The following is a 12,016-nucleotide window of genomic DNA, read 5'->3' as shown; positions in this document are numbered from 1 at the left end:
AATAAATAAAATAAAATAAAGAAAATCAACAAGTAAACAGTAAACAGTGGGGTGCAGTTAGCAGGGTACATTAAGATAACTCTATATTTTAAAATACCTGCTGACTCTGGGAAGTGTGACCATTAATAGACAACTTCACCTCAACACATGCAAAAAAATAAAGAGAAAAGGAAATAGATAAGGCAACCTGCTATGATTAGAAGAGGAATGCACAACTTAAATGACAACAATAAAGTCATAACATAACCATCCAGAGAAAAAAAATACTGTGAAAAACTAAATGTTAAACCAGAACAATAAATCAATGTAAAACAAAGACACCCCCCAAAAAAACATGCACTGAAGTACCCTATAGTTTCTCTGCTTATTTTGTAATAATATTACGAATGACTGTACAAGAAGAATTCATATTATTATATATATTAAGAATTATGCCCTGGGGTTAAGCCCTGACCTGGGTTCAGCTCTTTTAAATGCTGCGTGAGAAGATTCCTGGAGCAGCCTCTGGGGCTGTGGGACAGATCTCAACAGTCTCAAACCTCTGCTCAGCCCCTCTGAGGATAATTTGTAACAGGTTATTTCTTTCTCACACTCATATTTACATTGATTTTCATCTATGCTTTATTCTCCTCACACAGCTAAATCGAATATTGCACTGACTTTGCTAGACAAAAGCAATGAGAAGGTTTTTTTTTTTTTCTTCTCTTTTTTCTCACACTGGCAATTGTCCTGTGATAAATTTACTGGCAGAAGATTAAAGTAACCAAAGTGATTCTCATTCTCTCTAATAACTATTATCTTTCTAACTCCTCTGTCTGGCAGAACAAGTGGGGATAAATCTTCTTTAAAATGGGTATAAATTACATATGTAAGGTGATAAGTGGGTGCGAGCCAGGGGGGTCTCCAGGATTATTTAGTGTGCAGCTCATTACTTGGCTCACAGCTGCTTAGCCATCCTTTCTGCCCTAAGCTTGGCGGGCGTCCCAAGCATTCTTTGTCACAGGACTGCACATACCTGGAGCTGGAGGGGGCTGAGTCCTGACGCTGCTGCAGCTGCCATTGCGGATGGAATGAACTGCACTGGGTAGTTATCACCTGTCAGAGAGGGAGAGAGAGACAACAATGCATGCAGGTTCAGACAATGAGCCAGGCCCACAGCTCCAGGCAAGTGCCAACAGGGATTGTGGACACTTTGCTGATCCTGCCACAGTAATGTGGTACATTGCAATGCGCCCTCGGCTTCAAGCCAAAACATCTACATTAACAAAAGCCTAAGGTTGGTTTGTCTGGAGTGGGATTATTGAGGAACGTTGAACACCATTCCCTTCCTTACTCCACCTGCACACGTCTCACCATGGAAAACGCCTTGAAAATTCTGCATCAGTTTCTTTTTTTTTGGGGGGGGGTAGATTGTTGATTTGATTAAATGTCTATCATGAAAACATGTATATTACACCAATTGAACCTGAGTGCATCAAGACCTGCATTTTTATACTATGCATGCACAGAGTCTGAGCCTTGTGTTTTATTTCAGTGTCTCTTTTACTGAGACCCATTCTTGTCATGGGTTTTCTGTTAGATGTAGACTTGAACTTTGACTGGGTCATTCTAACATATGAATATGCTTTAATCTAAAACATTCATATGAACAAAGGGTTTTTTGGGTTGTTTCTTTTTTACCCCCAAGATTTCCCTGCATTAACATTCATCCATCCCCCACATCAGCTTTGATCCAACTTCCATGTCCCTGCTGAAGATGAGTAACTCCATAGCTCCATCCTGCCACCACAGGGTTTCATCCCAATGGACGACATGTTCCGGAAATCGTGCCATATTAGTTTTAGACCAAACATAATTGTTTGCATGTCAACCAGAAAGTTACATTGTAGTTTCATCTGAGCAGAGATCCCTCGTTCACATGTCGTATGTTTGTGGGAAACTGCAAACATGACTTCAAATGGCTTTATTTCAACAATGACAAAAAGAACTTTGCATTTATTCTAAGATGTTCAAAGCTTCGGGTATTGCTTTACAATCTTATTCTGCTTTGAACTCCTCCACAACTTTCTTCCTGTCCTGTCCTCTTTGTCTCTTGGTCTTCATAGTGCTGCTTGTTCACCAGCAAACTATTGAGGGCTTCACAAAACAACATATTCTCGGTAGATCGGTGTATATATATATATATATATATATATATATATATATATAGAGAGAGAGAGAGAGAGAGGTTTATATTTACCTAAAGTATATGTATAATTTTAATTCCGCTTCTACATAAAATCCTGATAAAATACATTAAAGTTTGAGGTTGTCATTTGTCAAAATGTGGAGAGGTTCAAGGAGTCTGAACACTTCTGCAGGCGATGTAACATATTTTCCCTGGATTTCAGTTAGTCGGTTTGTAAAAACATAAGGCATGTTCTCTCAGGCAGTTCTCACAGCTGTACACTTACAGCTGGCTATTGTTCAACACATTGTTTGTTTCTGACTGATTTCTTTGGCAGCATAGCGAAAGCGCGTGTATGCAAACTGGTTGGAACAAGTGTATGGTGTCCCAACAACAAGGATGAAGAAGAAAAAAAAAACTCAAACACACTCTTATCTCACTTATCACTATGATCAAGTAACAAGAAAAACTGTGCTTCCTTTTATTACCATTGGCCCGCCATGAAAACATTTTTTCAGACAGCTATTTGAAAACAACTTCAGTAGAAGTGAAATCGTTAACAATATTGAGACTTTTACACACTCGATCTAGTGTGCTGAAGTGGACAGAACACGTCTACCGACACAGCACAGCAATCATACAGGGAAGGATGGTTTGAGGCATGTGTCTGAGGGAGAGGAGGTGGTGAGGTGCACAGTGGGAGCGGGGAGGGGGGGTTGTTGGCCTTCGCTCAAACCCCACTTCTGCCTGTCACTTCTCCTCACAAACATATGGAGCCATTAAGCCACAGACAAGGTAAATGTATGTACCTTCTCTTTCACTTTGCCCTCGTCCGCCTGCCTCTCCCTGCAATCTTGTACAGCACTGCACAATGTGATACAGGCCATGGAAATTCAATCCCCATTTAGTGCCAAATAAAATCACACACAGAAGTGGTTTCAAATGGTGCCAGGTTAGATGTACAGGGGGGTGGACTGTAGTTATTTCCACACCTCCTCTTTTTAGTATTGCTTTCTCTCTGTCTCATTTGCTCTCTGCAAACTGTGACGTAGGATTGGGGGATAATAAATGGTTGGGTGTCTCTCGATGTCATGTGAAACCTGGGAAGGGTCATGTGCCACCTTTTGACTGCCGGGGGAGGGGAGGGCATCTGGTGTTACAAGGTCTGGGTTTTTTGGGTACAAACTGTCTGTGCAGAGGAACCAGACTGTAGCTTGGCGTCACAAAGTAAAGAAATTGTATTAAAAACTTTTTTTTTTTCTCTAAAATGTACATCGATGTTTTCATGTACAGAGTCTGGGTTATAAATGCCACGGTGGAAGAGTGGGGGAGTAGATCAGGTGACGCCATTGCTATATTTCTAGGTTCAAGTGGTGCCATAAAACATAAGTCATAGATCTGCTGAGAGCTGACAGATGAGGCTGAAGCCTTTCTTAGGGTCAAATCAAGCCCTGAAGAATAGGCTAGAACAGTGTTTCCCAACGCATGTTTTCTCTGCTTTAACAAACCTGATTCAGATGATTGCAGTTTAGTAAAAGCCGCCTGTTAATCAACAATCAATTGAAATTAGGTGTGGTGAAGCAGGGAAACAACTAAAACATGCAGGACAATGTGTCTTGAGGACCAGGGCTGGGAAACACTGGGCTGGAGGACTCAAAACCTGAAACATGATAATACCTTTGGTTCCACTAGCATTAACTTCAAATTGCGAAACCACTTTGTATAAAAACAGTATAAGGATTTTTACATTTAGGTTTTCAATGTCTTTTCGAGCGATTTTACAATGTAACTTTTTCTAACTCGACTTATATTGTAAGCTGTAAAAAAATGAAAGCCATACTGCAATATATTGGCAATTCTAGCACGGATGTCCTGCTGGGTGAGCTCTTCCCTCTACGTCCTCAGATGTATTTTAATTATTTAACTTTTTTTTTTTTTTTTTTGGAAACTATGCTTCTCCTAAGGTCTTGCAAAGCCAGAAGAAGTTTTGAAGAATTGTTTTAAACATATTTGGCTCAGCTCTGGTTTCATTTTTCCATGTATTGTAGATGCTTGTCACAATCTAACTTGTGTTGAAGCTTTAAAAGCAGAGAAACGTATATTTTATCTTCACACAAAGAATAAAGTTGAAATGGATTTCATGCTGTCTTTTAAAGGATGTCTTTTCAGTGATGCCGTATGAATTTGAATCCAGGCTTTTAGAAAAAAAAAGTGAAATGGCCATCATTCAGCACTGATAAAGAAACTTGTATCAGAAACTCCAGCATATTTAACACACTGGTGTGTATTTATTTATTTATTTTTTTTACAATGCCTACTCTTAGAAAAAAAAAACAGATTAGTACCACACTCCTCTTTGACTAACATGCCAAAAAGCAACTGAATTTTTTGTGGTTTAATTTTGATTACTTTACTACCATCTAACACTGTTGCACCCTGGGCAAAGGGCCATACTTCCCTTATCAGAAACCGCAACTGCTGCAGTATTTTAAAAAAAAAAAAAAATCAAATGATAAATTAAAAGAGATCCAACGTAAGTTTAAATGTGACAAGTTACAACATAGAATAGCAAGATACAACTCATAGGGATGTCTGAGAAAAAATAGGCGAGAATTTTATGAGCCTATTCTGCAGGACTGCTAGAGACCAAGTGCGGCCATGTCAGTGAAAATAGACTGAAAAAGTCCAATTGGCATCTATTTGTTTAAAAGATGACTTGGCGCCGTTATGACTGTGCTTGTCCACCATGCAACATCAGGTCGTTGAGCACAGCTAGTGCAGGAGGTGATGACCTTCTTCCATGGTGCCAGAATGACTCTTTCACTATGATAGCACCACAGGGTTAGGGGAGCCATAAGGGGCTGCCCCTTTGAGCTGTCTCATAATGATAACATCAGATTAGAGCACCTTATAGTCCACTTCATAGAGAACGAGCACAGCAGCACCCTGTACACCCTGCAGATGGTTGGTGATAACATTGTCTGCCATGTGGAAATAATAAAGTCGTGAAAGAAAAGGCCCTCTGACTAAAAACGTTTTCTGACCCTCTTTGCCATTTCATCATGAACTCATGAATTATGCAGCAAACTTACACATTGTGACCCCTGACCATGATTCCCAAATAGCTCTTGTTATTTGAGCTAAAACATTTTCGGTGTCAAATGTATTGCGAAAAGCAAAGTGGTGAAAGATTCCCCTCAGGCACTTTGTTTTTAGCTGTCATGGCTCCATAGTTCCAAAATAGCTGACTTTCGTTTCATGCAGGCTTGCTATAGTTAATTCATTACCTGCTCTACCACACCTTTTAATGCTCTGTTTTGAACCTGACTAATGACTGGTTCTTTTTTCCAGTTTTTTTTTTTTTTTTTTTTTACAACAAAAATGTTTTTGTTTACATATATAGTTCCTCGTTATGATCTCACTCTACTAGCATGTGTTGAGGTGAATACAAATCAATCAGAAGTCATTTGTTGTATTTTGAATTAAAAAATTAAATGCAGTGTGACAAGTTTACTTTTCAGTATGACTAACATATTTTGACAAGGCATCAAACAACATGTACTGACAATAAAAGGCCTTTTGCTTTTTTTTTTGCTTTTTTTCAAAAGATGTGCGCCTTCTTTTTTTTTTCCTTGATTCAAAAGAAGAAAGGAAAGAACTAGGCATGCCTTTACTTGCAAGGATCACAGTTTCACATGCAAGGTAATATGGCCTTAAATTATCCATAAAGAATCAACATAATACCTTATCACTAATTACTGAATTTTATAATTACATAATTCTGCAAAAGGGTGTTTTTATGCTTGGGTGACTAGATGTTTTAAAGGCGGGTTTATTTCCTGTATTCATTGGGACTACAATAGACACCTTAAAAAAAATACTCCCCAAGTTGCCAACATGTCAGCATTATTTTGTTTCTGCACATCATTGTTAAGATCATCAGTCACAGGAGACAGTTGGTAAAAAAAAAAAAAAACAGGATTAGGTTATAACCCTAAACACAATGTATGCCGCAACAACAAACATGTGGAAGAAGATACTGTGGTTATTATCCCCATCCTAAATATTATGGTCACAGATGACGGGAAAACTAAATACAGGACAATTCAGTAAGAAATGCTTTAAAGGCTACAGTTGATTTGACACTGGGGTGCCATCCAGCAGAACCTCAATCCTACATCTACAACCAGATCTACAGAGGAATGTTTTGAATCAAGACATTTGCATGTGTTAGAATGCCCCAGACCTACATTGCATCAACAATCTTTGAAAATACTAGAGAACTGATAGTCATTCAGGCTCTTCATCCAATCTGGGAGAGCCTGAGCTGTTTGGAAAAGAAAAATGGGCAAAACAAATAGTTTCTAGATGTGCAAAACTGGAAGACATACCCCAAAAAACGTGAAGCTGAAATTGTGCTTAAAGGGGTCTCTAAGCCTATATACTCAGGGGAGCAATATATAAATATACATGCATATGTACCCCACACTTTTTCTGATTTTTAGTTATAAAAATGTTGAAAAACATATATCATTTTCTTTTAGACACACACAAGGCATAACTGTGAGCTATCAAAAAAAATCATTAAAATGTGATTTATAAATACTTTTGCATTGCGTTGTAAGTTAGCTATAAACTTTCAGATTAAAATTAATTCTTTGGTATAAATATATGAGCAAAAAAAAAAAAAAAGAAGAAGAAGATGACGACTTAATTAACAAGCATACCTGGCTTATAAGACATTCCAGGAGGGAAGAGAAAGCCTTGCTGGGCGGCAGCTGCTGCTGCTAGAGTGCGTTGGTCGTGTGGAAAGATGGGGATCATGAGCGGAGGCATGTGACCCTGGACCTGCTGAACAGATAGGGAGCAGAGATCAGAGAGGGGCCCCGAGCACAGCCATGGCACACACAAACATGGAGCATACTAAGGGGGAGGCTAGATCACAGCTCTTCCTAACGCGTGCTGACAAGGGGCTCCGTGGCAAACGACGGCGCTCGTGCGCTTGCACAATACCTGGCCGAGCTACGCCTGTTCTTAATCCAGGCCGCAATTTCACCTTGGTACATCAAAGGACCTGAAAAGTCACATTGCTGGGAGGAATGAAGAACGGAGAGCAGCAGAGTACAGTAGTCTTACGAGAGGCGCTACAAAGCATATCTACAGATATTAACAGTATTACTTCACCACTTCAGAGAAAGAGCTACCAGTATAAACACACACTTTCCTCTCAATGGAAACTCAAACACACAATTCCAAATGATCATTCAACAAGAAGGCAAACCAATGAAATAAATCTAGCAAATTATACCAGCTCTCTCTTACATAGAAAGCTCTTCACGGCCAAGGACCAAGCAACATCTCAGACTTCAATCACAGCTACACACCGTCAAGAATGCAGGATTCATCTTAGGTCAGCTAAATAAAGATTCCACACAAAATTCATGTTACAAAAATGAAAAAAATAAAGAAATAAATAAAATAACTGTTAAAATCCAGCCAGTTTTGTTTACATTTCTTATTATGCAAGCATATTCTTAAGGTATATTTTGCTATTTATTTTGTGTATTTTACAAATACCTGTTATTAATATCAAATACCTGTTATTAATATTTTCTTTAAAGAATGTATGTTCATCGTACAGGACTTAGGACTGTTCATTTTTATGTATAGAGCAAATATATTTGGATTTAAAAAAAACAGCATTTAGCTTATTGTGATTATTCAACATCAGCCCAGTTGCAAAGAAATGAAATTAAATATAATAACAAAAAACCTTCTTCATTTGTGTGTCAAGGATAGTTGAGTAGCTCATTTTCCCTAAGTGCTATGTGGGTGTGTGTGTGGCCAACATGTTGCGAGTCCAATTTTTCTGTCATTTTCAGCTTCCTGAAGCATTGTGACAGGGAGCAGACTGACTACCCCGACTTGCGAGGGTTAATCGAGCAGCGAGCCAGATCACCTCGGGGGAACAAGCCTGGGAAATAGGTTAATAAAGGTCATCCCCCAAAATAAACACTTTACAGAATGTTTCCCCATTCATCCCCCTTAAAATCAACTCGCAATAAAACCGGTCTGGGTGCAATTACTGCCGCTGCATTGGGGCATGAAATCAACCTGTCCCACGTTCTGGCTGAAGTCTGCTATGAACTCCACTTTGTCAGCCTGTGCAGCTTTCTCTCTCCCCCCACCACCACCACCACCCCTGTGGACTCTTTCTTGTGGGAGTACTTGCACCCAGTTTATCTCGCAGCTAGCAAGCCAAACCCACTAGACAACTTTATTGATTTGTCCAGAGGTGCAAAGCTAGACTGAAAACTAAATAAACACAGGCATTTTATGTCTACTTAGCTTTTGCAAAAGTGCAAGTGCAGAAGTTGTGAGAAAGAAGTGTTAAGAAAAAAGAGTATGCAATACTTCGAAAAGTAATTCTACAAAATGTGCTGCCGATGAAGAAAAATAAATGCCTTAAGGAGTCTGTGACAAATATCCTTCGAAAACAATCTTCAAAGGGACTGGTTAGCCAAGTTTCCAAGCTGGACGAATGAAAGATGGAGTTTGGCCTTGCATGTTTGGAACATATGGAAAAACACAATAATTAATGTCACAACATGAGGCGGCGGGGCAGGGCAGGAGGGATTATGAAGGGGGAGTGGACACTGGGGAACACAGCTCTGCTCTGTCTCTGTTTGAACAGTTTAAGCAGCCAGAGCTGTACATACACTAGCTAACGGGCATAAAAGTGCTCCCTTGTCTATCCTTATAGCTAAAAATGTCACGTGGCAATAACATTTTTCAGGAATTGGCTAAAAATCTTTGGCAATAAGTTAAAGCAATAATTTATTCATTTTTACCCAACAAAACTAAATTAAATAGATGAAGTCGTCTGGTTTTAATGGATTGTATTTAACTACTTTGGTTACTATTAATACACACATGTGCTTAAAAGCACACAAAACAGCACCCAAGGATACACTGTCATGATTACAATCATGTGAAAGGCCAAATGTGACCACATAAGCAAACATAGCAAACCTCGACAGAAAGCCGTGCTGCTGTATACTGAATGATTTCCGCTCAAAGAGTCTGATGCATGGATGGATTTTTCTCCAGCAACACTAAATGATAAACTTTAAGTGAGACAATTTCTTCTGGGATATCAGCTTTTATTACTGTTATTATTTTAAAATATGGATGTGAATGTACAACATCCGCCGAGGCGAAGACAGAGAGGAGATGCGCGCTGGAGGAGAAATAAATGCATTGACTGTGAATGGCTGTGATTTGCAGTAATGAGCTCTGCGCATTAAAGTTTAATTTACAGCCACTAATGTCAGGGAAAAAAAAAAAAAAAGCAAATCAGATTTTTGAGGAACTTCAGGGTGTCAACAAACACCAGAGGTTACTTGAGCTGTCAATTAAGAGCTGTCAGAGCAGATTACAATGTTTTCATTAAGCCTCTTTTTTTATTGGATAATCCTGAGTGCAAAAGTAAAAGAAAAAAATATATCTTAAAACATAGGGGAAGAAGGAGAAGGTGTGTGGTCTCCGCTATGTCTCGGTTTCTACAAGTCCAACCCTCCCTCGCCTTTAAGAGTTACCCTCAAGTTCATCTTCGTGTGGGCTGTGTGCCCAGGACATTTCTATTGCCAAGATGATCTTGAAGAGTTGGAGAGTGAAGTGGAGCAGATGTGAGGGGGGCGGCGGGGTGGCACTCGGGCAGCGTCCTCCCTTCTCCTCATAAAAAACAGGAGCATTGTTGTGCTGGCACTGCTCTTCCTTTGTCTTAGCCCTGCTAAGCACTGGATAATGTCATTTCACACCATCTGCCCCCAGGCTTCATTAAAGATACATGAATGGGCTATCTTATGAGGAACAGGTGCTATTGTTTGTCCCTCAAGACCCAGCACTAAGGATCTGACTCGGAATACTTGAAGAGGAGCATCTGTAGTGATCAGTCAGACAGACTTGGCTGAGGCCCCCGTCTCCGCCAGCACACTCTCCAACAGAGGTTTCCGGGGGAACTCAGCCGCCTTGCTACATGTATCATCAATTCAGATGACCTGATGAAGTCTGTAGCAGGCCAGCGTGCAATCTGTTTCCCTCTCGAGGAGATGCTGCTTTTTGATAAATAGAGTCAGCTTAGCCATCTAGTTTAAGTGGGAGACTTTGCAGTAATCAAATAGGAGATATGGTTTTATAAGATGAAAGAAAATCACATATTGTTCTTTATTCATTGCTTTGTGTACAATTCATTGTCCCCTAGCTTGGTTTTTTACAAACTGTGCACTTATTTTAATGACACATGAAATGAGTTGGCTGAAGAATGAAAAAATGCCCCAAATCTCTTTTCTTCACTCTTTTCTGTTTTCTCTGTTCTGTTATTTGAATAGTAACATTGTCCCCCAAAACTGTGAAAATCCCAAACTTGACAACTCTGAAAACAGCACAAAAACGTGAAATTCGGTTAAAGCCAAATTTCTTCTATTCAATAAATTTTACTTAAAAAACCACAAGCAAGTCTCTCGAAACATTGCAATTTTCTAATAACGGACTTCTGTTATTTATTTCTTTATTTATTTATTTATTTATTTATTTTCATTTTTCCGAAATCACATTTTCTGATAAAAACACTGACATGGTCTATATTTATTTCCTCTGCTGTATTACAAAAAAGAGCTTTTAGTCTCACTTCTAATAAGATATTTTGAAATGAAATGTTTAAAGGAATGAATGTTCATGAAACATAATGAGATGATATACTTTATTTTTTTTTATGCATGGTGCACCTTACACCATGAATCCCAGCAACTACTTAAACCCTCAGTGCAAATCGAGATGTACAGCGCATTACAGTGCTCACTTGGGACTCTGTCAACACCCATGCTCCTCCCTGTCTGTTACAGCCTCTACAAAGAACACAGGAGGGCTTTTTTCCATCTGAACCATTTTGCACTCACATGCACTGATCTGCTCCAAGTTGTCTATGTACTGTAGGATACTACGATCCATGTAAAATCAGTTTTTAGAATTTTTTTTTTTCCCTTCTTATTAACACCACTTAGTATGGACAGAAATATGATTGTCCTTGTCAGGAGAATAGTTGTTAGCTTTAAAGTAGCTGTTTTCTTGTAAGACTGATTATATGCTACTTGGCACCTTTTACACACCCTTCAAACAAAATCTGTATGATTTGCATCCATGAGACTTGTAAAAGTTAAGGTCTTTTGAAGGATTTTAGAAAAAAAAATGTTTCCATGTTTAGATGATGACAGATTTCTCTTCTATTTAAGAGTACTGAAATCTAATTGAAATCTAATTTTAATTTAAAAAAAAAATCATTTTTAGAGGCTGTTAGATCCCTTGTTACATTTCTTTTTCACATTTTCTGCTGGCTGAGTTAAAAGATTTCACCTAGGGAGGGTAGACTCCAGCTGTTGGTGTAAGAGCTGATGGTTCACACCCGTGCCCCACCCCCACCCCTCGCCCTTTCCTCCTCGTGTGCCCCCACAGAGCTGGAGGTGAGAAGAAATTACCTTTTGTGAACAATTTGAAACAAAAATGATCTTGAGCTCCATGGCAAGACTGGCTTCACCCCATTTCTAGCTCACACACCAAAACTGACACTAACAGGGGGATATGTTTAACATTTGCCACTGTGTACAGCCCGCTGAGTGTACACTGAACAGAAGCCTTAACAGGAAAAAAAAAAAAAAAAAAAAAAATCCACAGTGGAAGCAATTCCGCTGAATACTCTGCCTAAGTATTTTCTTCCCTCCAGTCCAACAATCAGCAGTTCTTTCAGCACGCATTGCTGCTTTGCTACTTGCTCGCTCACTGGCATACGCTGAA

At 39.2% G+C, this 12,016-nt stretch overlaps 1 protein-coding gene across 2 annotated transcripts in view; it reads right to left on the bottom strand.

The window, feature by feature from the left end:
• sox6 (SRY-box transcription factor 6) overlaps positions 1-12,016 on the bottom strand; it is a 98,135-nt gene that overhangs the window by 33,545 nt on the left and 52,574 nt on the right. The window contains exons 6-7 of one of the 2 annotated variants that reach the window (XM_015057228.1): positions 6,895-7,018; positions 1,016-1,095 (exon numbers count right to left, since the gene is read on the bottom strand). In XM_015057228.1, the coding sequence (XP_014912714.1) occupies positions 1,016-1,095; positions 6,895-7,018 (204 nt within the window). The remainder of the gene's footprint in view (positions 1-1,015; positions 1,096-6,894; positions 7,019-12,016) is intronic. The other variant, XM_015057229.1, reaches the window with a different exon arrangement.

Source organism: Poecilia latipinna, unplaced genomic scaffold (genome assembly GCF_001443285.1).
Source record: "Poecilia latipinna isolate Pla-1442-1.1 unplaced genomic scaffold, P_latipinna-1.0 Scaffold1445, whole genome shotgun sequence".
NCBI classification, from domain to species: Eukaryota; Metazoa; Chordata; class Actinopteri; order Cyprinodontiformes; family Poeciliidae; genus Poecilia; species Poecilia latipinna.
This window is presented reverse-complemented; position numbering and strand designations above follow the sequence as displayed.